The sequence below is a fragment of the Gorilla gorilla genome, chromosome 21 (assembly GCF_029281585.2).
Source record: "Gorilla gorilla gorilla isolate KB3781 chromosome 21, NHGRI_mGorGor1-v2.1_pri, whole genome shotgun sequence".
In the NCBI taxonomy this organism is placed as follows: Eukaryota; Metazoa; Chordata; class Mammalia; order Primates; family Hominidae; genus Gorilla; species Gorilla gorilla.
Window position 1 is genome coordinate 46,953,956 of NC_073245.2, and position 25,264 is coordinate 46,979,219.

The window sequence follows — 25,264 nt, forward strand, 5'->3', positions numbered from 1 at the left end:
TTTCATAGAGCAGCTACCAAATTTTGTGGGTCAGACTCAGCACTCAATTAATGTCTTCTGGCCAAAGATTTCCATGGTATCAATGAATACAATGTGTAGAATCCAGTTTTGAAGATTTTTTAAAAAATCCTTTTTTAATTTTAGGCCCGAGTAACTTCTTCACCTTTATAAAGCCAATAACATGGCATTTCTACGGTTCAACTGTCCTTTCGACTACATAGTCAAATACAGTGGGTTCCTATTTTTCACATTCAGTCTGGGGTTCCCACATTAAGAAAATTGTAATTGCTACAAAAGTCTGTTCATGTCAGGGTTATGACATGGATGCCTTTTATCTTTAAAATCAGCCCACCAGACAGTAAATACCAAAGAGGACAGCACAGACAATACAGCAGCCTCTCAAAAGTAACAGTTAAGGGCATGGCTGCTACAGAGTCCAGAAGCTGGAGGCAGCAGTCCAAAAGGCACTAATGATAAGACAGATTGGGGCTGACGTGACAGAATGGTGAAGAGGGAAAGCCAGGACACACATAGTGCCCATAACACAATCACAAACTGAATTTATTACTCAGGGAATGCAAACTCCTATGCCTTTAGGGGCCAGGCAGGTAGTAGAGAATAGAAGTGGACTGGTATAAGACAGCAGGAGTCCTGTCAACAGTGCCAAACTGCAGAGCAGATGCCCTATTTAAAGGCATTTAAATTCGGACTTTTGTTTAAGACACTGCATAGCAACTCAAACCCATTATAGGCCAAATTCAGCCTGCAGGCCCCGTTTGCAGAAAGAAGGCAATAAATGTATACAAAGACCCCTGGGATTCATATAAGAAGAGTTCAGATGTGTCTGAGACAAGAAGGCATGTTCCTGCTCTCAATGCCTTCTGGACATACTCCCCAAAGACTGATGACCTCCCAGTCTCAGCTATGCTGCTGCATCTCACTGACGGGAAGTGTGATATGCCCAAATAATTTGTAATAAATAACACAAAGTATTGATATCATGATGGATTTAGCTTTTTGTTTGGATTCAATTTTAAAATACATAAATTAGGGGTAGATTAAAGGTTATTCCTAAAATAATGTCACTCTCATTTTCATGTCAAAAAGGAGTTGAAATAACTAGTGAGGAAGAAACAAAACATACCCTCTGTACACACAGGGGAGAGTGGCCTAAGTGTGAAGGGTTGTGCATCTTCAACCGTGTCATAGGGGAATAAAGTTACAAGTCATTGCTCAGGCCAAGATAACCAGGTATAGAGATATTGTGGCAGCTGGCCTTGGTTCTATAATATCTAGGTTTGAATGAATTAATTTTAGGAGCTTTTCCATCTTTGACATAATTTTTCAACATTTAAAGGATAGTATTATTTTATAATCAGAGACGATACAACAAAGGGGGCTTCCAATATTGGTCCTATTTATTATAAATTATTAACCTATGTGGTAGATACATGGGTGTCTCTTTTATTCTTTATATCTTCTTTATATTTTAAAGACTCATTCATGAAACTTCTATAAAAAAGATCATCTTGTTTTAAACCCTGGTAGTTCCCTGCTTTGAGAAGCCCCAGGAAGAAACGCTGCAGGAAAGGCAGGCAAGCAGGATTAGAGTGAAATCATCTCTCCATTTAATCTTATCCTGTTCTGATGCCAACTAGAATCTTGACATTGACAAGAATAAAGAGGCACTTCACATTTCACGGTTTTTTTTTTGTTTTTTTTTTTGAGACAGGGTCCCAGGCTGGAGTGCAGTGGCATGATCACGGCTCACTGCAACTTCGACTTCTTGGGCTCAGGTGATGCTCCCACCTCAGCCTCCTGAGTAGCTGGGACTATAGGTGCGTGTCACCATACCTGGCTAATTTTTAAAAAATTTTTAGTAGAGACAAGGTTTCACCATGTTGCCCAGGCTGGTCTTGAACACTTGGGCTCAAGTGATCTGCTCATCTTGGCCTCCCAAAGTGCTGGGATTACAGGTGGATGAGCCATCATGCCCAACCACATTTCAGTCCGATTTTATGAGGACTTAAAATAACAAAGACAAATTTGAATAGAATGTGTGTGTGTATGTGCCTTCAAAAGTTATATTTGAAATTTTTACTTAATATCAAGGCAAAGCTTCCAAATACCAGACACATTAAATCACTGAAGTAGACTAGTTAGCAGATAAAATAAAATACTGTTGTTTCCTCGAAGACATGGAAGCCTTGTAATGCCACATGCACATGTAATAAGTATATAATCTAGCTAACATTTTATCACCTGGTGGCCGGTTTGAAAATTCTGGCAGTTTAGGGCCTGAGTTATCCAAGTTAATTCCTTGTTCTCCAGGCAACGGTGGCTGATCAGCCTCTTCCAGACCAGCTGGGCGAGTATCTGGGGTGCTAAAAAAAAAAAAAAAAAAAATGACATATTTTAGAATAAGTTGTATAGAAAATACACAAAACTAGCTTAACCCTTCCCCTATTTCTGAAGAACTAAAATGTTTGCATTACCATTATTCATATCTCTCTAAGTCTAGATAAAATATTAAATATTGGCATAAAAATAATCTGGCAATTTCATTAAATGTTAAAATCCACTTAATCTAACAGCACTGTATTTACTCAGAATGCTTTCCACAAACTCCTGATGCAATAATTTTCATGTAATCACCCATTCCTTAGCTGTTTTAAGACCTGATCATAGGGCCATCAATGTTACAAGGTACTGTTCCTGTGAAACCACACTATCTTCAATGTAGCGATCAAATTCAACTAGAGGGTCTGATTGTTTCTTTTTTGTGGATATAACAGTGGGGGCTCAATTCATAACACCTTGCAAAAGGTTGTACAGGTTGGCTGATGGTATTCAGAGAACAAAGAAAGATTGAGACCACCACAACAAATATTTTGCTGCAGAATGAGAATTTGCAGACATCTCTATTTGCTTTGAGATGCCTTTGCTTTTACCTGGGTGTAGCTTAAAATTTTTAGTGGGGAAGAAAAAAATGAAGAAATTGTAGCTACTAACACCCACATTCTCAAAGAACAAGACTGCTCATGGGCCTCATTTTGTTTGTAATCTCAGTACTAATTGTACTTTTCTTTTCTATCTTTAGTTTCCCTTTGCCCTGATTTTGTTCACCCACTTTTAGGTAGTGTTTTGTCTCATTATACTCTGTACAGTTTCATAAGCCAACCAAAATCCACTTTAAAAGCCCCCCCAGCAAATGGAAATTTAGAACCTGAAGCAGATCGTCAGCACATCCAGACCTATAACAATTTGCTCCTTGTAAGACTTCTCTCTCACTTTAAATTACAGGCAAGGATTCAGTGGTAACCTTTACTTTCAGAAAATTGTAGAGCTAAGAAATCTGAGATATCTGGTCCAGCCCCATCATGTTATGAATGAGAAAACTAAGGCCCAAAAAGGTGTATGAAACAGGCCCAAGATTCCACAGTGAAGTAGTGGTAGAGCTGGAAGCAGGTACTTTTCCTGTAAACCCACTGTCTCCCTTTCCTGGGAGTCCTGATGCTGTGTAAGGTCCCTTTCACAATTTGTAGACCTAAGTAACCAATTTCCCTAAGGGCTGGTGAAGATGGCAAAAAATACACACTAGAGGCAACTGAATAACCTTGCAATTTTACTCCCAGACTACCGACAGAATAAAATATTTATTAAATAATTATTCCCATAGGTTGATGCTAGTAAAGAACTTAACTGAGAAAGAGCTATCAGAAAAATTAGATAATTAAGTTTGAATTCAGGAAAATATAGGTTATCATTAATAATACACCATGATTAGCTTTTAAAGCATAAGATTCAAGAAGAGGCAAGTGAGCATGATATAATACAGTACAAAGAATGTTGTGGGAAGGCTGGGATAAAGGTAGTTGGTTTAATTTTGAACATTTAAGCTGGTTGAAATAAAGTTTCTTGATTCTTTTTCTATAATTCTAACAATTTATTTCAATTAACCTGTTTTACATTCATTAGCCATTATTTCCTCATTTATTATTTTTTTTTATGATTAAAGGCACAAAATATAGCTCAGTGAATATTCCTTCTGGAAACATTTTATCAAACCCAGAAACACAAATTAATACTTAGCTTCAGGAAATGAAATATAAATTGTTAATTGCCTTTCCTGCTATGATCTTGCAAAATAACTCACCTGGAGAACGTTTACTGAAAGGGTAACTGATTTAAAAGGTCCAATCATCTTAGCGTGGGGTTTTAAGCTTCTAGGGATGATAAAGAGCCTTTAAAGGAAAGGCACCTGTGCAAAAAAATCATTTCTATTTGAGAGACAGCAGTAGTTTTAATTTCCAAAACACATTTGGCCTCTCTGGTTCCCCAATAGCCATCATAAGCCTAAAGTCAGTGCTTTGTGGAGTTGCCATATGGTAGCACTGGTTACTTTTCAGGCTCTGATTGCCAAAACCCCCCGACACTGTAAAATTAAGAGCTATACCAGCCAATTGCAACATATGAATCTTGTTTGGATCCTTATTTGAACAAATTGTAAGAAAAAAATTTGAGACAATCAGGGAAGTTTGAACACTGGATATGAGAGTACTAAGGAAGTATTAGTTTTCTAGGTGTGCTAACAATATTGTGCGGGCATATTAAAAAGTGTCCTTATCTTTTAGAGACACACACTGAAATATTTACCCAGCGAATTTGCTTTGAAATACTCAAAAGTGTAATGGAAGAGAGTACAGATGAAGGCAAGACAGACTATGAGTTGATAATTATTGAAGCAGGGGGATTTCATTATACTATTCTAGTTTTATATTCTGTAAAATTTTCCATCAAAAAAGTTATCCACACAGAAAACAAATGAATAAAATTTGAGGCAAAACCATCACAACCTACTTTAGATCTTGCTGACTATTTTTCTTCTTCCGAGGGGGTTTCTTCTTCTTCGGTTTATTTGCGTTGGTATTATTTTGCTTATTGTTTACCCCAAAATGGCCTGCAGATATGTCACTCTGCAATAAGTTGACCAACAATGGGCTCGTTAGCGTGACATCCTTATTGACTGGGAAGCCTGGATTTTGACCACAGGACATCTGATTTCCATTGGGAGCTCCACTGAAAGGTGCATTGAAAGACATCCCATGGCCTGAGAAGTGGTTTCCCGAGGCATTGTTTCCCTGCATGGCCTGCACATGAGGGGGGACCATGTTGGTTTGTTGCATGCTAACATCAGGCATCATCTGAGATAAACTGACATCGTTATTTGCTGTAGTAGCAGGATCACCATGCTGCTGGGCCATGTGTGGGCTGGGCCCTGGTGGCCGCAGGACCTGCCCTTGAATGCCCATAACCTGAGATGGACTGTTGTTCACAGGCCCTTGCTGGGGCAGCATCTGTCCTGACATCTGTCCCGTAAACTGCACCATATTTCCTTGCATGTTCGGAGTTGGTCCCCTCATTATCTGGGCTGGTCCCGGCATGACATTGGACTGGTTCTGAGTGTTAAACTGCTGCTTATTCCCCTGCATTTGATTGGTCATAATCTGCTCTATCATTGGGTTCTGTTGGAGCAAAACCTGCCCCTGAGGCCCCATCATCTGGTTATGTGGCACCATCATTTGTGGGCCCTGCTGGGAAAGCATCTGCTTGGGTGGGGTCATCCTTTGGGGCGAGGGCCCAAGATTTTGGCTCGGAGGGTTAACCATCATCTGGCCCTGTGGCATAAGCTGGGCCCTTGAAAGGATCATAGGGTTCTGAGGGTTCAAGGTTCCTTGTTGCTGGACCATCTGGCCCTGGGAGGGCACGATTTGCTGGTGCATGCCCATCAGCTGAGATGGTGGGCCCTGCTGGGGCTGGCCTTGCATGTTGCTGAGGTTCACTTGAGGAACCCCAGAACTACCAGCCTGCTGATTGTTCATGTTGCCATGAATTCCCATGAGGCTGGGCTGCATCATATTTGGCGGCCCGTGGGACACCTGCATCTGGTTTTGAGGAGGACCAGCTCCTTGACCACCTTAAAAAAAAAAAAAGTCATAGTTTCAGAAATAAATATTTTTATCTTATTGGTATTAAGATACTCAAGTTACATTACTCAGAAAGACATCCATCACCCTTATATCCACTGACCAATGTAAATATGCTGTTGACATACTTCCTGTGAGTTTTCTAAACTACAAAGATGTGGCTGTGGGATAACTGCTTACATTCCCAATGACCATATAATAGAGAAGGAGAAACAGTTTCTACATTCCCATATGGTATCTTAAAGATTTAACATTTCAAAGATCAAGAAAGTTTACTTTCTTTCAGATTAAATAATGAGAAAGGCAGCATCTCATTGTTTTAAAATGACTTGTAGTGGCCAGGCTCGGGTGGTTCATGCCTGTAATCCCAGCACTTTGGGAGGCTGAGGCAGGCAGATTGCTTGAGCCTGGGAGGTGGAGGTTGAAGTGAGCCAAGATCATGCCATTGCACTCCAGCCTGGTGACAGAGTGAAACCCCGTCTCAAAAAATTAAATTAAATTAAATTCAAAAAGCACTATGGGCTACTGAAATAACTCTGCTATAAGAATGTGAAGTGTCCTCTTAGGAAAACCTCAACAATGATGAGAAGACATTTAAAAATACTTCTTGGAAAACTGTAATAATAATGACTCTCAAAAGCTATGTGTGTGATATGTGGATGCTGCACTTCAAAGAAAATAACACCAAGGACAGGTCTCCTCTGCCCTGATGTGGTAAAAAGCAGTTAATCTTGATCTGGAAGCTGAGCCTCTGGTGGGAGCCAACCGACTAGATGACCCATCTGGAAGCTGCAAACAGAGGAATAATAAAACCTCAGTGACCCTCTCCTGCACAGTCCCTGGTGAATCATGTGGCACATGTTTTAGTCTTCTCAGCTATTTCTAACTTAGACAAAAGTTGCTACCCGCCTTGCTGTAGTGCTTATTTATTTACTGGGTCTTTGGGATATTCCTATAGCTACTTGCATTATCTCCCCGTTTAACCGAATAACTTTGTAGTTAATTTTGTCCCTTTTATTTTTCACTTTTTTTGTTGTTTTGTTTTTGAGACAGAATCTGGCTCTGGTGCAACCTCGGCTCATTGCAACCTCCACCTCCTGGGTTCAAGTGATTTTCATGCCTCAGCCTCCCCAGTAGCTGAAACTAGAGGCACACAACAACACACCCGGCTAATTTTTGTATTTTTAGTAGAGACAGGGTTTCAGCATGTTGGTCAGGCTGGTCTCGAACTCCTGACCTCAGGTGATCCACCCTCCTTGGCCTCCCAAAGTGCTGGGATTACAGGCTGAGCCACCGCACTTGGCCTTATTTTTCACTTTTAAATGGGGACTAGAAAATCCCCTACAATGAAGTTATGAAGCCAGTCCATGCTCCAACTATGAAGGCAGGGGGCAAACTACCTTGTTCACACTATCCAGACTTTTCCTGAACTCTAAGGAAGATTTTCTAAACCAGCCTTATAAACTCAAAGTGGAATTCCATGACCATTGTATATGCTTGTATACACTAAATATACTGTGTATATTCATTCAACTGACAATTATTCATTAAGTACCTGATACACAGAAGGCACTTTGGTGCTGAGGTAACATCAATAAACAAGACAGACCAAATCCCTGCATCCTTGGAGCCTACAGTCTAACTGGCAAGAGACACAATTAACAAACAGACAAGTATTTTTTCAGGAAGCAGTAAAAGCTAACAAGAGAAAGTAGGGTGAGAGAAGAGAAGTAAGAGATAAGAGTAGAGCTACTTTAGATAGGATAAATGGGGAAACCAAAACATGTACATGTGGGCCAGGCACAGTGGCTCAGGCCTGTAATCCCACCACTTTAGAAGGCCAAGGTGGGTGGATCACCTGAGGTCAGGAGTTCGAGACCAGCCTGGCCAACATGGTGACACCCCATCTCTACTAAAAATTAAAAAAATAGCAGGGCATGTAATCCCAGCTACTTGGGAAGCTGAAACAGAAAAATGCTTGAACCTGGGAGGCAGAGGCCGCAGTGAGCCGAGACTGTGCCACTGCGCTCCAGCTTGGGCACAAGAGCAAAAACTCCATCAAAAAAAAAAAAAAAAAAAAAAAAAAACAAACAAACAAAGCAAACAAAAAACATGTACATGTGGAAGGTACCATATAAAAACACAAAATAGCTGTTGACAGGGTACAAGAATGAGAAATGACTTTGTCATTGTTTTAAAATATACTTTTTTTTTTTTTTTTGGAGATGAAGTCTCTCTCTGTCACCCAGGCTGGAGTGCAGTGGCGTGATCTCAGCTCACTGCAACAACCTCTGCCTCCCAGGTTCAAGTGATCCTCCCGCCTCAGCCTCTTAAGTAGCTGGGATTACAAGTGTCCGCCACCACACCCGGCTAGTTTTTTTGTATTTTTAGTAGAGACAGGGTTTACCACGTTGGGCAGGATGGTCTCAAACTCATGATCTCAAGTGATCCGCCTGCCTCGGCCTCTCAAAGTGCTGGGATTACAGGCGTGAGCCACCGCGCCTGGCCTGTTTTAAAACTTCCTATAAAAAAACATGAATTTGCCGGGTACAGTGGCTCATGCCTGTAATCCCAGCACTTTGGGAGGCCAAGGCAGGTGGATCATGAGGTCAGGAGTTCAAAGACCAGCCTGGCCAACATGGTGAAATCCCGTCTCTACTAAAAATACAAAAATTAGCCAGGCGTGGTGGTGGGCACCTGTAATCCCAGCTACTCAGGAGGCTGAGGCAGAGAATTGCTTGAACCTGGGAGGTGGAGGCTGCAGTAAGCCGATATTGAGCCACTGCACTCCAGCCTGGGCGACGGAGCAAGACTCCGTCTCAAAAAACAAAACAAAATAAAAAAACAAACATGAATTCATATAACTCAGGAATGCAGTTTTGCATTAGCAGATAGAGAAATTCAAGCAGTTTGCACTACCCTTCTGTTACCCTGCCAGAAATAGTGTGAACTTTTTTTGTAAAAGTCAGATTTTTGTCTCATTCCTTAGTGATTTACAATTAAAGTTGGAGTCACATTACTAAATTAACTCCATGGGGGATGGGAATTCAGAAACTAGTTGCAGTATCTCAGTCCAAACAGCTTCAATGAGAAAGGGTAAGAGGATTAGTCATGTGGCCCTTAAGCAACCAGAAACATGAAGTTTGAGCTTATACATTACTGCTTTGCAAATACTTTTTAGCCATTCCCCTGTATCTTATTTCCTCTCCAAAATTTCTTCTTTTTGCAGTACACTGTTGGTAGTAAACCTGAACTGATGAAGTTTGAAAAATATCACACTGTAAACCAGAATTCAGACACTCAGCATAAACAAAGCTTAACATGTACCACGTAGAGATTTAAAAAGTTGCAGTTGCCCAAACATGCCTCCATGCCTTTGTGTCTGTGGTTTTCATTTGCCAGAAATGCCTTTTTGCCTTTTATTACCTGAGCAAGCTCTAACTCAGGGGTCAGCAAACTATGGCCCTCTGCTGGTCTGTAAATAAACAAGTGTTTGGAATGCTACCATGCTTGTTTGTTTATGTATTGTCTATGGCTACTTTCTGTGCTATCATAACAAAGTTGAATAGCTCCAACAAGAGACTATATAACCTGAAAAGCCAAGAATATTTACTATCTGCCCCTTCAGAGAAAAAAAATACTGCTGATTCCTGCTCTAACTCAAGTTCCATCTCCTCTTAGATGTTTCTGAGTTCCTGTGACATTTTACCTACTTTTGATATATTGATAAAAGTTACTGCCCTGAAAGAATAATTATTTATGGGCTTGAAATTAAGGGGAGAGACCAAGACTTACTACTTATCTGTATACTCCTGTTGTCTATCAAGTCTACGACACAATGCTCAATAAATGCTGGCTAAACAAATCACAGAAAACAAACCTGCATGCTGGACATTTTGATTTGCTTGCAGCTGAGGGGCTCCTGAATTCCCAGGGGTGGTTGCTGTGGTCGAAGGCACCTGACCTTGCATAAAGTTCGGATTGGCCTGTCCTGCTGAGAAGCCAGGTGGGAGGCGTTTAGGCATTCCTTAATAGAAAACAATGAGTAAGGCAGTTACCTAGCAAATTTATACTCTTGCTTAGATATGGAATGAATAAGGAAGGATGAGCTGCATGAAGTCTCCACTGGCTTAGCTCTCTCTGTCACACTGGTAGGATCTTTAATAATAAGGTTGGGAAAGATGGTTAAAAAAATCAACACAATCTCTTATATGAGGCATTGTCAAAATGAAAAATAAATACTAAAAAATTTACACTTAGAACATGCCAAGGAAAAGATGGCAATCTGCTCCCTAAATGTGATCTGAGGCCACGCCACAGCAAGGTTTGAGGGCTCACTTTTCTCTGTAATTAACAATGGACCCCAAAACTTTAGTTATTTTAACACAGGCACCAAAGGAATATGCTAAATTCTCTCATTTCAAACAAATTGATGTGAAATAGTATAAAACAAAGAGATGGGTCCTGATATTAAGGATAGATTGATTATTTTTCCTTTGAGGGAAACTGATGACAATCTCCTTTGCAGAAAATTTCCCCCCATTATTGCGCTTGTCTCTTTGGAAGAGACAGGAGATTAGAAACAGTTCATGGGAGCTTCAAAGTGATGCTGTATTAAATCATTATGCTTTCCACATAAGGTTTGCTGTGATTCTGACAGCTTTGGTACCAAAAACCATACTCTAATGGAATCTTTCTCAAGTATCAGTTCCTTTTTGGAAGGGCTTATTTTAGAAAACTTGTAGTAAGGAGAATCTCAGAACCCACTTATCATTTACAACACAGGCCTTGATGTGGCCAGATCACCTAGGTGAGCATATCATCTGCTCTATGAAAGCATCAAGACCTAAACTCACTTAAAAATTTATTACATTCACTCATTTATTTATTTACTTTTATTTTTATTTTTTGAGATGGAGTCTCGCTCTGTTGCCCAGGCTGGAGTGTGGTGGAGCAATCTCAGCGCACTGCAACCTCCTCCTCCCAGGTTCAAGCAATCCTCCCTGCCTCAGCCTCCCAAGTAGCTGGGATTACAGGTGTGCACCACCACACCCAGCTAATTTTTGTATTTTTAGTAGAGACGGGGTTTCACCATGTTGGCCAGGCTGGTCTCGAACTCCTGACCTCAGGTTATCCACCCGCCTTGGCCTCCCAAAGTGCTGGGATTACAGGCGTGAGCCACTGCGCCTGGCCATTTATTTTTTTAAGGGCCAAATTTTCAATGTCCTAAAAAACTCTTAGTAGACAAATATGCATTTGTCCTTTCTTTAACAGTGACAAGTCCCATTTGCATGCTCCCACTGTAATTAAATCAGTAATCACACTTGCAGGAGGGACTACCCAGCTTCCACTGATCCGGGGTAGATACCCAGAACAGTGAAATTTGGAGCTGAAACATTCTTGCATTGTCTAAGAACTTCTTACGATTCAAATATTAGAGCCTGCATGTCAGCAAAATTAATTACAAGAGAGTAAAAGGCTGATGAGCAGCTTAACTTCATTAGAAACCATGGGAACATGACTTTGCTATGTTGCACTAAAGATGCAAGGGGTTTTTTCTGGGTAGGCAATGGGTGTCTTTTGGTGGGGAGTATGTTTATCAGATGACAGTATTACTCATACTCTATACCTTACTGAAAAGCTCCAAGCACATTCATGTGCACTAGATCAATGATTAATAAGAATAAATAATAAACATGGAGATGGATAAGTTTTACTGTAATCGTTTTACCTCTCACACATTAAGCTCCATTGCTTTTTCTTCATACAAGAGGCACCTTACAAAATAAATAAATAAATCTCCTTTAGGTATAACTGGTGGAATTCCCTCTCTAAGGAGCAGGCATTGGCATTATAAAACTATAAAAGTCAATGATTTCTGAACTTATTCCCCTTTAATACTTTAACCAAACTTAACAAGTACCATGCTTACTATTTTATTAACTAGGATTATCAAAATTGATAACTAAAAGGGCCTTTTCTTCAATGAGACCCTGTTCTTTTTATTTTGCTCTATTGCATAATCTTAATTTTTCAGCAACTGAGAAGTTTAAATTGTTAACAAAATGCATTTTTCTTCTGGACATTTTAATTTACTAGTACAAGATCAAGCAAAAATAATTTGAAAAACAAAATGAACATCTCTACATTGAATTTTACCTGAATTTTAGTCCAGAGAGCTAGCTTAAATTTAACCAGTAAGATGCTGCATAATGTATCAAGTTAACTTTAAGTTATATCAAGTGTCACCACCATATCCACAAAACCAAATAATTACATCCTTACTTCACTCCCTCCATTAACTCTAAAAACTGAAGTTCTACTAAGATCTAGCTCCAGCAAATTTACCAACACAAATAGCTACAGTGTTCCTCACCTCCTAGGCCTGGATGTAAACTCTGTGGCCCCTGGTTTGGTGGTTGCTGCTGCATCACCATGAAGTTAGGTGGCACATTTCCCTGTTGAACCATAGGATTCCGACCCGGAGAGCTGACAGGCTGCTGAAATCCCTGGGGAAGTGGGTTATTTTGAGGTGGCCTTGGTCCCATCTGCTGCTGAGTTTGGTTAACCGTTGGGGAGGATGCAGGGGATCCCTGCTGGAAGGAGGAGGGTGAGGAGGCAGGAGACTTGTTGGTGAGGTGGGGCTGCTGCAGGGGAGTTGGGACCCTAGAGGGCCCTCCCTGCAAACTCTTCATCTGAGGAGCTGTGAACTGGCCTGGGTTGCTCATCTGAGGAAAGTTTGTGTGGGCTTGTGAGGCTTGCTGGCTGCCAAAGGGATATGGAGGGGGAGGGTGGGAAGGCGTCTGTACCGTGGCTAAGGATGGTCTTGCCTGGAGTTGCTGTTGCATTGGGCCGGGCAAGGGAGCCTTCTTCCACCCTTGGTTTGCAGTCATTGTGCCCAGAGAACCCTGGGCTGGAGGAGGTTGAAGGGCTCCAGAAGGCAGCTGGTTCCAGCCTGGAGGAACAGGCACCTGAGTTGGGGCAGTAAACTGGGGTCGAATTCCCTGTGGCTGTTGCTGCTGATGTTGCTGTGGGGGTCTTGCCTGCAACTGTTGTTGCTGCTGTTGCTGCTGCTGCTGCTGCTGCTGCTGCTGCTGCTGTTGTTGTTGTTGTTGTTGCTGCTGCTGCTGCTGCAGCTGGGGAAAATTAGCTGGGTTCATTTGTCTGTTCACAGAGACAGGCTGCATTGGGTGATGTGGGGGAGCTAAAGATCCTGAGGGATGACTTTGCTGCTGTATATGGAGCCCAGAGAGGAGTGGATCCATTGCATCTGTTTAAAGATAGTCAACAAAGCAATAATTAACCTACTGCAATCTAGATCTTAGAGCAGTGGCCTTTGTAATTCTGGATATACAGAGTAAAATCTGCTGGTACTATTCGATAAAATAAATGCTTGTGAATACCTTCTATGTATGAAGCAACATACCAAGATGATGAATTCTGTCTTAAAAAGAGCTTGGTCAGTAGTGGACATTAAGAGCGAAGTGTAAAACATGGAGACCAGTATTTACCAAATCATATTCTGGAGAACTATGTTAATTAGCATTATAAAAAAACAAAACAATTAGGTTTGGGAAACACTGAACCTAACAAACTTAGATGCGTTTCTTCACTGTAGGACTTTCAGTGCCTCCAATATGTTACTTTTGAATCTCCAGGAGGGAGGGTAAAGAATGATGCATTTACCAAATTTACTTGACTACAGAATTCTATGTAATGAGCATCTTGCAGGACTACGCAGGCCAAGGCACACTTTTAGAAATGTTGGGGTATAACTGATAAGAAAACAATGAGAAATTCTGAAAAGAAAATAATGACATTTAGCTTGAAGAAATCAGGTCAGATTTTGTAAAGAATGTGACATTGTTGAGTTTGGAAATTAGAAATTCAGCATCAGAGATAACTGAATTTTATAATGATCTGTGCAGAAAGTTTCAGACTCTTCATCCTCAAAGATTGGAAGTCATTACCTGACTGAGAAGCAGGGCGAGGAGTCCTGGGCTGCAGCTCTGGATTGGGGCCTGGTGCCATCATGGAAGATGACACATTTCCACCAGGGGGTATCATAACAGTGGCAGGGTTGTTCATCCTTATTATTCCTAGAAAAAAGATCCCTAGAATAGAGTACTGGAATTGGCACAATTTTTGTTTTTTAATGAGTTATTTCAAGAATATGAAAAGATATGGAAAATTTGTTTTTTTTTTTTGACAGGGTCTCGCTCTGTTGCCCAGTCTGCCAAGTGGCACAATCACAGCTCACTGCCATCTCGACTTCCCGGGCCCAAGTGATCCTTCTGAGTCAGCCTCCCAAATAGCTGGGACCATGGGCACATGCCACTGGGACCACAGGCACATACCACTGTGCCCAGCTAATCGTTCTATATTTTATAGAGATGGGGTCACTATGTTGCCTAGGCTGGTCTCAAATTCCTGGGCTCAAGCGATCCTCCAGCCCAGCCCTCCCAAAGTGCTGGGACTACAGGCGTGAGCTACTGCACCTGGCCTGGAAGTTTCTACACCCACCATCTACCTTCTTTAAATTTAAAAAATTTGCTCTTATGTCCTTCAGATATATATGTAGACACAGCAGAAGCCCCCTACTCCTTCCATTCCACTTCCTCCCTCTTATTGCAATTGCGGTTAACAGTTCTGTTCTTGTTTATTGACCTTTTCTGTAACTGCAGGTAAACTGCATTTTTTCTGTAGATAAACATTTTTTGCATGCTTTTAATCTTTGTATAAATGGCACCTTACTATACGCATTCTTTGTCAGCTTCCTTTTTCACTTAATGTATTTTTTGAGATTCATCTCTCTTGACTGTTATAAGGGTTGCATTGTATAGAACCATATATCCACCCTTCTGCTGATGAATACTAAGGTTTTATTTTTCCTTTATTCTTATAATTTTGCAATGTTGTGTATTTGTCATGAATTCTTGTGGATATATGAGAGTCTCTTTAGACTATATACTTAGAATTGCTAGGTTTTAAAGTCTAAGCATCTTTAATTTTACTAGATATTGGTAAACTGCTCTCAAAAGTGGTTATACCAATTTATACTCAAACTAGCAGTTTGAGAACTCCTCTTTCTCCATATCTGAAAATTTCTGATACTGCTAAACTTTTCAGAATTTATCATCTATGCTCCTAAGTGAGAATAGGTCAGGCATGGTAGCTCATGCCTGTAATCCTAGAGCTTTTGGAGGCCAAGGTGGGAGGACTGCTTGAGGCCAGGAGTTTGAGACCAGCCTGGGCAACATAGCAAGACCCCATCTCTACAAAAAATAAAAAAATCAGCCAGTGTGGTGGCAAGCACCTGGATTCCTAGCTATTTAGGAAGCTAAGGCAGGAGGATCACTTGAGCCCAGGAGTTTGAGGCTGCAGTGAGCTATGATCATGCCACTGCTCTCCAGCCTAGGCAACAGGGCAAGAGCCTGTCTTCAAGAAAAAAAAGTGACAACGCCTATACTTATTCTCTTTTCCTTTCCTTGGCTACAGAATTCTCTGTCATGGAGCATCTTGCAGGACTAAGTTGGCCAAAGCACACTTTTAGGAATGTTAAGGTATGACTAAGAGAACAATGAAAAATTCTAAAAAGAAAATGATGACATTTAGCTTGAAGGGCAGATTTTGTGACATTTTGATTTTTGGCATTGAGGTGAAAATAACCTCAAAATGAGTTGGAAAGCATCTTTCTTCTTTTTCTATGCTCTGGAAGAATGTGTGTATCTGTTCTTTAAATGTCTGAGAAAACTTTCCTGTAAAACCATCTGGGCCTATAGGTCATACTAATTGATTTACAGGGAAACAGATTTTTATTTCAATTTCTTAAATGGCTATAGACTTTTCAAGTTTTCAATGTCTTATTGTCAATTTTTATTAAATTATAATTTTGCCAACACTAAAATTTATTAGCATAGTTAATTGTGGAATATACTTTTTCTATTCTTTTTAAAAAATGATATATAATTCATATAATATTCACCTTTTAAAATTTGTACTTTTTCCATTCTTTACATTGTTTGTGCCCTCTTTTTTTCTTTGGTGGTCTTAGTACATTCATCAGTTTTAGCTGTCCTTTCAAAGAAACATCTTTTGGACCAGGCACGGTGGCTGACACCTGTAATCCCAGCACTTTGGGAGGCTGAGGCAGGTGGATCACTTGAGATCAGGGGTTCGAGATCAGCCTGGCCAACATGGTAAAACCCCTGTCTCTAGTAAAAATACAAAAATTAGCTGGGCGTGGTGGTGGGCGCCTGTAATCCCAGCTACTCAGGAGGCTGAGGCAGGAGAATCTTTTGGTTTTGCTGTTCTGTTGTTTTTTTGATTCATATTTTACTTTTCTCTATTCTTATCTGTATTATTTCCCTCATAACTTACAGCTCTGCTCAATTCTTAAGTCAGACACTTAGCTTGTTAATTTTCAGTTGGTGTTCTTTCTTAATATAAATTTCTGAAGGCTTAACATTTCTTTGAAGTATTGTATTGGCTACATCTCACACATTTCAGTATATATTATTCTCATAATTCCATTCTAAATATTGTCTAATTTCCATCAGGATTGCTTTTTTAAGTCACTAAGTATTTATAATGCATTTTTACATTTCCAAAAATATGAGATATTTTGGTGATGCTTTTTTTTTTTGCCACTGACTTAACCTAACAGCACTGTGGTCAGAGAACAGAATCTATGTGATATTAATATTTGGTATTTACTGAAACTTGCTCTTGGAATAATCCTTGGTCAGTTTGTATAAATTTTCCATTTATGCTTGGAAATATTTAAGAATTCTTGAATTATGACTGCATGGTTTTGTTTTGTTTTTTTTCTCCGAGATGGAGTCTCACTCTGTTGCCCAGGCTGAAGTGCAGTGGCGCGATCTTGACTCACCACAACCTCTGCCTCCTGGGTTCAAGCGATTCTCCTGCCTCAGCCTCCCGAGTAGATAGGACTACAGGCACACGCCACCATGCCTGGCTAATTTTTGTATTTTTAGTAGAGACGGGGTTTCACTATGTTGGCCAGGCTGGTCTCAAACTCCTGACCTCGTGATCTGCCTGTCTCGGCCTCCCAAAGTGCTGGGATTACAGGTGTGAGCTACAGTGCCCGGCTGACTGCATGGTTTCTATATATGTCCATTATATAAAAAGTATTTTGTTATTCAAGCTTTCCTTTATCCTTACTAATTTTTTACAAACTTGGCCATCAATTACTCACAGAGGTGTATTAAATCTCCCCTAAGGTTTGCTGTTTACATGCAATTCTTAAATGTCTTGAGGCTAGGTTGTTAAATACATAAGAGTTTAGCAACTTCCTGGTGAATTTTTCCTTTTACATTATATAGTGGCCCTATTTACCTTCAGTGATGCTGTTTATTTTAATGTCTGCTTTATCTGATAAAAATATTATTATGCTTTTCTTGGTTAATAATCACCTTGTTAATCTTTCTTTCTAACTTTGAACCTTCTGAGTCCTTATATTTTATGTGTTTCCTGTAACAGCACATAGGTAAACCTGAGAATACTATTCTGATTAATCATTTCCTTTTTATCAGTGTTCATAATCCATTTACCTTTATTGTTTACTAGTATATTTTGATTTTGTTATTTTATGATTTCTATTTACCCTTTTTTTCTATTCTGTTCCTATTTTCCTGAATTTTACTGGATTAATTTTTTTCATCATGGTCATCCTCTTTAATCCTCCACTACTAGTTTAGAAGTTATATATTCCATTCATATTATTTTACTGGTATCTTTAAAATGTCAACAGACATACCTGACTTAAAGTTTAAAGACATATATGATCATCATTATTACTAAATAAGTCAATGCTTATTTAGATTTACCCCATGCTTATCAATTATTTAGCTCACCATTCCTTCTTAGATCTTATTTCTTCCATCTTAGGTTCAATTTTCTTCTTCCTGAAGTACATCCTTGAGCAGTTCAATTAGCAAGGGTCTGTTAATGGTAAATTCTCTTAGTCTCTTTGAAAAGCTCTTTATTTCATACTACTCTTGATAGTATAGCTATGTTTAAAATTCTAGGCTGTCAATTATATCCTCAGCACTTTGAAAAAATTATTCCAATGTTTCCTGGCCTCCAATGCTGCTCTTGAGAAATCAAGAAAAGCTGATAGTCTTTCCTTTGTAAATAATACGTCTTTTCTTTTGGGTTGCTTTTAACATTCTGTTTTTCAATGTTCTGTAGTTTTACAATATTGTGTCTAGATGTAGTTTTATTTTTATTTTGTAGTGCTCAGGATTACCGGGCTTCTGAATCTGAGGACTTACGTCTTTCATCCATTCTGGAAAAAATTTTAGCCATTCTCTCTTTGACTGTCATCCCTCCTCAATTTCTTTATCTTCTTCAGGAACTCTTTTCAAACATATGTTAAACCTCATTTTATTCTTCTTGTCTCTTGACCTCTTTCATATTTCCATCTCTTTATTTTTCTCTGCGCATCCTGAGTGATTTATTCAAATTCACCTTCCAATCCAGCTATTTCTAATTTGCTGAATAAGTTATCCACTTTGATGATTTTTAAATTTCTGTAAGTTCTGTTCCCCCCATCTCTCCTTATGTTTTGATAGTGTCTTGTTTTCTTATGATTCTCATAATTGTTAATACTCTGATATTCCTATTACCTAAAATTTTAGAGGGAGGGAATCTAATCCTAAATTGTATAAATTCAGAATATGAGCTCATTTATATCAGGCTTTAACTAGGAGAAGTATGCAATGACTTGGGTTGAGAAAATACCCCCTCCACAGCTTCAACAGTTATCACCAGTCTAGACCTACCTAATGTTAATGACTTAGCCTGGCTATTAATGGGTATTCACTACCATATCAAATGTCCAAAATGCAAGAGGGTGGAGAAGACAATTCCACAACACCCATTCTCCCACCTAACGTCTAGAGCCCTGGCGAACATAGACAAATTTCCCATTAATTTCCCTATGCCAGAGAGTGACATTTTCCTAATCTATCTTTCACTGAAAATTCTGGCTTCATGAAGAATTCTGAATTCTAACTTGCTTCTTCCTGTTGACCCAAGGCTTTATCTTCTATCCCTTCCCGGCCATTAAAACCCAAATGCTTTGGACCCTGCAGAATCTCATTTGTTTACTGCCGTTTAAATATTCACCTTTGACATTTTTTTTTTTTTTTTTGCCCTAGGGAGTTCCTCTACTTTCTTTCCCCACCCCTCTGCTTCCAAGCCCAGCTACATTTTTTTTTTTTGTTTTTTGAGAGGGAGTCTTGCTATGTCACCCAGGCTGGAGCGCAGTGGCGCGATCTCGGCTCACTGCAAGCTCCGCCTCCCAGGTTCATGCCATTCTCCTGCCTCAGCCTCCTGAGCAGCTAGGACTACAGGCGCCCGCCACCACACCCGGCTAATTTTCTGTATTTTTAGTAGAGACAGGGTTTCACCATGTTAGCCAGGATGGTCTCCATCTCCTGACCTCGTGATCTGCTCACCTTGGCCTCCCAAAGTGCTGGGATTACGGGTGTCAGCCACAGCGCCCGGCTGCCCAGCTACGTATTAAATGTTATAGGCTGGACGCGGTGGCTCACGCCTGTAATTCCAGCACTTTGGGAGGCTGAGACGCGTGGATCACTTGAGGTCAGGAGTTCGAGACAAGCCTGCCCAAGATGGTGAAACTACTAAAAATACAAAAATTAGCCAGACACGGTGGTGGGCACTTGTAATCCCAGCTACTAGGGAGGGTGAGGCAGAGAATTGCTTGAACTTGGGAGGCAGAGCTCGCAGTGAGCCAAGATCGCGCAACTGCACTCCAGCTTGGGTGACAGAGAGAGACTCTGTCTCAAAAAAAAAAAAAAGTTATATTTTAAGTTTTGTAGTTGGAGAGGACAGTTAGGCTAATGTTTATCTGTTGAAACTGGATCTGTTTCTGAGGAATCGCACCTGGTTTTTTAAAGATGGTAGTTAGACAGTTAAGAAAGCTCTCATGAGGGCTTGGTGCGGTGGCTCACACCTGTAATCCCAGCACTTTGTGAGGCCCAGGTGGGTGGATCACCTCAGAGCAGGAGTTCGAGACCAGCCTGGCCAACATGGTGAAACCCCATCTCTACTAAAAATACAAAAATTAGCCAATTAGCTGGGCGTAGTGGCACCTGTCTGTAATCCTAGTCACTCGTGAGGCTGAGGTGAGACATCGCTTGAATCCAGGAGGTGGAGGTTGCAGTGAGCTGAGATCATGCCACTGTACTCCAGCCTGGGTGATGGAGTGAGACTGCTTCACAGGAAAAAAAAAAAAAAAAAAGAGAGAAAGCTCTCATGAGATAAGAAACAGGTTTTTGGCCGGGCACGATGGCTCACACCTGTAATCCCAGCACTTTGGGAGGCCGAGGCAGGTGGATCACAAGGTCAGGAGATCGAGACCATCCTGGCTAACACGGTGAACCCTCGTCTCTACTAAAAATATAAAAAAAAATTAGCCAGGCATGGTGGCATGGGAGGCTGAGGCAGGAGAATGGCGTGAACCTGGGAGGCAGAGCTTGCAGTGAGCCGAGATCGTGCCACTGCATTCTAGCCTAGGCAACAGAGCGAGAGTCCGTCTCAAAAAAAAAAAAAAAAAAAAAAAAGAAACAGGTTTTCTTAGTCCATAATGAGCTTCCTAATCCCAGAAAATTTCAAGTATATGCTGACTACATACATGTTCAATAGTGACACTATAACATGCATTCCAGTACTAGATGGGAATCTGCACAAGATCCAAGGTTCTCACCTAGGGGAAATTTTGTCCCCTGGGGGACATTTGGTAATGTCTGGAGACATTTTAAGTGGCACAAATGCAGGGAAGTAGTGGTGCTACTGGCATCTGGTGGGTAGAAGCCAGGGATGCTACTAAACATCCCACAACACTACAGGACAGCCTCCCACAGCAAAAAATTATTGGCCCCAAACATCAATAGTGTTGAAGTTGAGAAACTTGAATTAAATGACTACTATAGTATCCCCACAAATCTTGGAATTCTATAAGGCTATGAAAAAAAACAGGCTATGGATTTAGTTTTAGTTGCAAAAGACTCTTGCTTATTAGCTACTTTCTGTTGCCCATGCTAAGAGAAGGAAGTAGTACTAAGAATAATTGAAAAACCAACTGTTGTAGATACACAATTCTAAAGTTACTTATTATTGTTTTAGAGGGGATTTAAGGTCTCTTTCCCTAGAAAAATTTAGCTGTTCAGTTTAACCTAATATTAAACTTTGTTTGCATCCTTCAAGTCTCAATAGACAACAGAGAAAAGCAATCCTAAAATATGCTTGGCAGTAAAGAGAGATATCTTGGGGGTTAAGATGTTACTGTTACTACAGGTCATTACTAATTGATTATTCCTGAAACTTTATACTATATACATTATCACAATCTGAGTCCTTCATTAAATACCAATCTAATCTGATTTCAACCTAAAGCTTCTCAGTTTCCTAGGTTGATAATCAACTATAGCACTATAATTGGCTGGGTACGGTGGCTCAGTTCATGCCTGTAATCCCAGCACTTTGGGAGGCTGAGGTGGGCAGATCACTTGAGCCCAGGAGTTCAACCAGCCTGGTCAACATGGCAAAACCCTGTCTCTACAAAAAAAACAAAACAAAACAAAACAAAAATAAGCCGGGTGTGGTAGTGCACGCCTGTAGTCCCAGCTACTGCAGGGCTGAGACAGGAGGAACACTTGACCCTGTCTCAAAAAAAAAGCACTATAATTTACATGCACTTCTTAGAGATACTTAGTAAACATGCTTGCTATTTGCCAGATACTAGCCCAAGAGAGCTTTTAATTAGGGTACTAATAACAGTTAAGTGGAGTCTTAACATTTTAAGCCTAGAAGGGATCTCTAGCATTGTTTCCAGAACATAATTAAAGATGTTTATAGGCAACTAGAGTCAGTAAATATTAAGTCCTTTGGCCAAGAGTTGATATTAGAACCCAGATTTCCTGATGCTCATCGCAGGTTTATTCATTCTTTCATTAACTATATCTAACTTGGCTAGGCTTTTCCCACTCTGCTTCTGGCCCATGTCCTTCCAGTAGTGGCAACAGTGTCATCTATCATTTCTCATAAAGCTACCTTAACACCAAATGCTCAGACTTCTGTGGGGAACTACATCTATGTACACAATACCAGGCTGGATATTTTACATCTATTTTATGGTATTCCACAACAGCCCAACAGCACAGGTCCTGACATATATATTTTCCTAAGTCCTAACAAGAACTTAGGAAATGTTTGCTACACTGCTCAGGGCTCTTCTACCTTCAAGCATGAGCTCAAAAGATGGTAGGTATTATTATTTCATTTTATACGTGAACAAAGTATTGCTTGGGGAAGTACAGTAACTAGCTTGAGGTAACCAGTAAATGGTAGTACCAGAATAAAAACCTAGTTCCAATTCTATGATCAATTCACTAGCTACAGTTCAGAATAGCATTTTTTTTGTTTTGTTTTGAGACAGAGTCTCGCTCTGTTGCCCAGGGTGGAGTGCAATGGCACGATCTCGGCTCACTGCAACCTCCGCCTCCCAGGTTCAAGTGGTTCTCCTGCCTCAGCTTCCCAAGTAGCTGGGATTACAGGCGCCTGCCACCACACCTAGCTAATTTTTGTATTTTTAGTAGAGATGGGGTTTCACCATCTTGGCCAGGCTGGTCTCGAACCCCTGACCTCAGGTGATCCACCTGCCTCGGCCTCCCAAATTGCTGAGACTACAGGCATGAGCAATTGTGCCCGGCCAAGACTAGCATCTTATAAATTGAGCTCCTCTATACTGCTGCATTTCTCCAACAGCTACTCTGGTAGAGTGGGAGGGGAATGACTGGGTAAGCAGGTTCTTACTCTGCTTCAACCACAGCAGCTGTGCTTTTCTGTTTTATTTGAATAAAGGGTCCTGCAGCTGAAAAAATTTGAAAGCCACTAGTGCAGTGAAAAAAGCACTGAACTGGGAGTTAGAAGATCTGTGATACTAGCTTATCGCTCCTTGACCCTGGGCAAATCACTTCCTTTATGTGAGTTCCACAGCTTCCTCCGCTTTAAATGACAGCCAACTCAATTCTAATATTCTGAGATTCAATCTCAGAATATTGAGTTCAATCTCTGAAGAAGAAATTTCAGGATTACTAGAAAAGGAAGCAATTTATAACTGTCTCAAATTCTATATACATAAAAACACATATTCTCCCAGATACATCTTCAGATTCCACATAAGCACACAAGAACTCAATTCACAGATATTCTCTGCCTCAGAGAAAGTGGGAGTTGGAAAGCTACATTCTCCATTGTACTATTAAAATAATGAGGGTAGAAAATGTCTCATTCATTTCTATTTCCAACAGCACAGGTCATGTCACACAACAGGAAGTCAATAAATGTTTGCTGCATGGCTCAGTGTTCATCAACCTTTAAGCATGAGACCAAAAGATTGCAAAGATGCTTCATGCTGTGACCTCTAGCCTCCGGGAAGGAGTTATGTCTAGCTTTCCTGATTCAGCAAATAGAGATGTAAGTATGCCATGAACCCCCACCTATCTTGCAGGGCTCAAATGATCAAATAAGCCAAAAAAGGAAACTAGTAAAATGTCATACAATTGAGTGGGAGGTCTTACCTGGACCACTTGCCATAGGAAATCCCGCCTCCATCCTAACTGAATTTCCAGCTCCCATGGGTCCATTCATTCTCACATCTTGGCTTCGGTTCTGAGCCAAAGCCAGGTTAATAGCACCTTCCCCTGAAAATGACAGTCAAGTGATAAAAAGGAAATCATTAGAATAAAATGCAAATTTTGTTTATAGACAGCTATATAAGTGCTTTAGTTTTCTGTGCTTTTGAAGAATTATGGTTAGTTTACCACCAGAAAAATCGTGGGTTCAATGTAGATGGGTCTTTCTTCAACCCATCTAAGCAGGTTTCATGAAGCACAAGGAGATATAACCAATTCTTACTTGTAATAAGGAAGCAGGGTGACCATGAATGATGCTTAGTATCAACAGAGATCCTGGAACTCTGAATATTTATTTTCAACCATCTTACCAATTGTGTGTGTGTGTGGGGTGTGTGTGTGTGTAATGGAAGAAAATGTTCTCAAAAACTCTCAAAATCCTAGACTTCCTTTTGGGAATTTATGATCAGAAGGTAGACACTAAATATAAGTAGGTTTAATGAAGAAAGAACCTATACTGGTGTGGGGACACTAACACTTGTGAACAAAATACCAATTCCATTCAATAACTGCAATATAAACATATTTCCAGCAGGAAAAAAATCATGCAATGAAGAGGAGATAGGTTGCTACAATTCTACTTTCTGAGACACCTAATGACAGGACCAATACTTTTATAGGTTTTTGTTTTTTGAGATGGGGTCTCACTTTGTCACCCAGGCTGCAGTGCAGTGGCACAGTCATATAGCTCACCACTACCTTAAATTCCTGGGCCCAAAGAGTCCTCCTGCCTCAGCCTCCTAAGTTGCTGGGACCACAAGCGCACATCACTATGTCCGGCTATGTATAGGAATTTTTTTTTTTTTTTTTGAGATGGAGTCTTGCTCTGTCACTCAGGCTAGAGTGCAGTGGTGTGATCTTGGCTCACTGCAACCTTCATCTCCCGGGTTCAAGGGATTCTCCTACCTCAGCCTTCCGAGTAGCTGGGATTACAGGCGCCCACCACCACGCCCAGCTAATTTTTGCATTTTTAGTAGAGACGGGGTTTCACCACGTTGGCCAGGCTGGTCTCGAACTCCTGACCTCACGTGATCCATCCACCTCGGCCTCCCAAAGTGCTGGGATTACAGGCGTGAGCCACCGTGCCCAGCCTGTATAGGATTTTTAATTTTATCTTATTTGAGCTTCACGGTACCCTCATAGGTAATGTTACTAGAAGTGTTCCAATTAAGTAGACTCTAAACTTAGAGGCAACTTAAATCTTACTTGGTCCAATGATAAAAAGGTCTCTGAAACAAGCAACAGAATGTTTCTTGCACTTAATCCAAAATTTTGACTATTGTTATTGTAAGAGAGCACCACCTTGTGGAGAGTTAAAATATAGCTAGTCTGTGGCTGCTGAGCTGAAAGGGTGCACTCACCCAAGTCCTATACTGTAGGGTTCTGATTCACAGGGTCAGATGGTAAAACAGAAAGTTAATGAGGTATGGCAGTTTCCTCTGTTCTGTCACTGATCTAGGTCAGCCTTCCTTTTTTTTTTTTTTTTTGAGATGGAGTCTCGCTCTGTCACCAGGTTGAAGTGCAGTGGTGCGA

The 25,264-nt window shown here is 40.5% G+C and overlaps 1 protein-coding gene and 1 long non-coding RNA gene across 9 annotated transcripts in view; one reads left to right on the forward strand and one right to left on the reverse strand.

The window, feature by feature from the left end:
- LOC129529177 (uncharacterized) overlaps positions 1–23,623 on the forward strand; it is a 40,844-nt gene extending 17,221 nt beyond the window's left edge. The window contains exon 3 of the long non-coding RNA XR_008674629.2: positions 23,348–23,623. This is a non-coding gene — a long non-coding RNA (uncharacterized lncRNA). The remainder of the gene's footprint in view (positions 1–23,347) is intronic.
- The window catches only part of NCOA6 (nuclear receptor coactivator 6), a 110,183-nt gene that overhangs the window by 29,622 nt on the left and 55,297 nt on the right, over positions 1–25,264 (reverse strand). For 6 of the 8 annotated variants that reach the window (XR_008674627.2, XM_055373358.2, XM_063702111.1 and 3 more), the window contains 6 exons: positions 23,618–23,740; positions 13,958–14,086; positions 12,364–13,257; positions 9,868–10,014; positions 4,861–5,977; positions 2,263–2,384 (listed from right to left, as the gene is read on the reverse strand). Coding sequence is in view for 7 of the 8 variants with exons in the window: in XM_055373358.2 (XP_055229333.1) it covers positions 2,263–2,384; positions 4,861–5,977; positions 9,868–10,014; positions 12,364–13,257; positions 13,958–14,086; positions 23,618–23,740 (2,532 nt within the window). In the remaining variant the exon portion in view is untranslated. The remainder of the gene's footprint in view (positions 1–2,262; positions 2,385–4,860; positions 5,978–9,867; positions 10,015–12,363; positions 13,258–13,957; positions 14,087–23,617; positions 23,741–25,264) is intronic. The other 2 variants (XM_063702113.1, XM_063702112.1) reach the window with 2 other exon arrangements.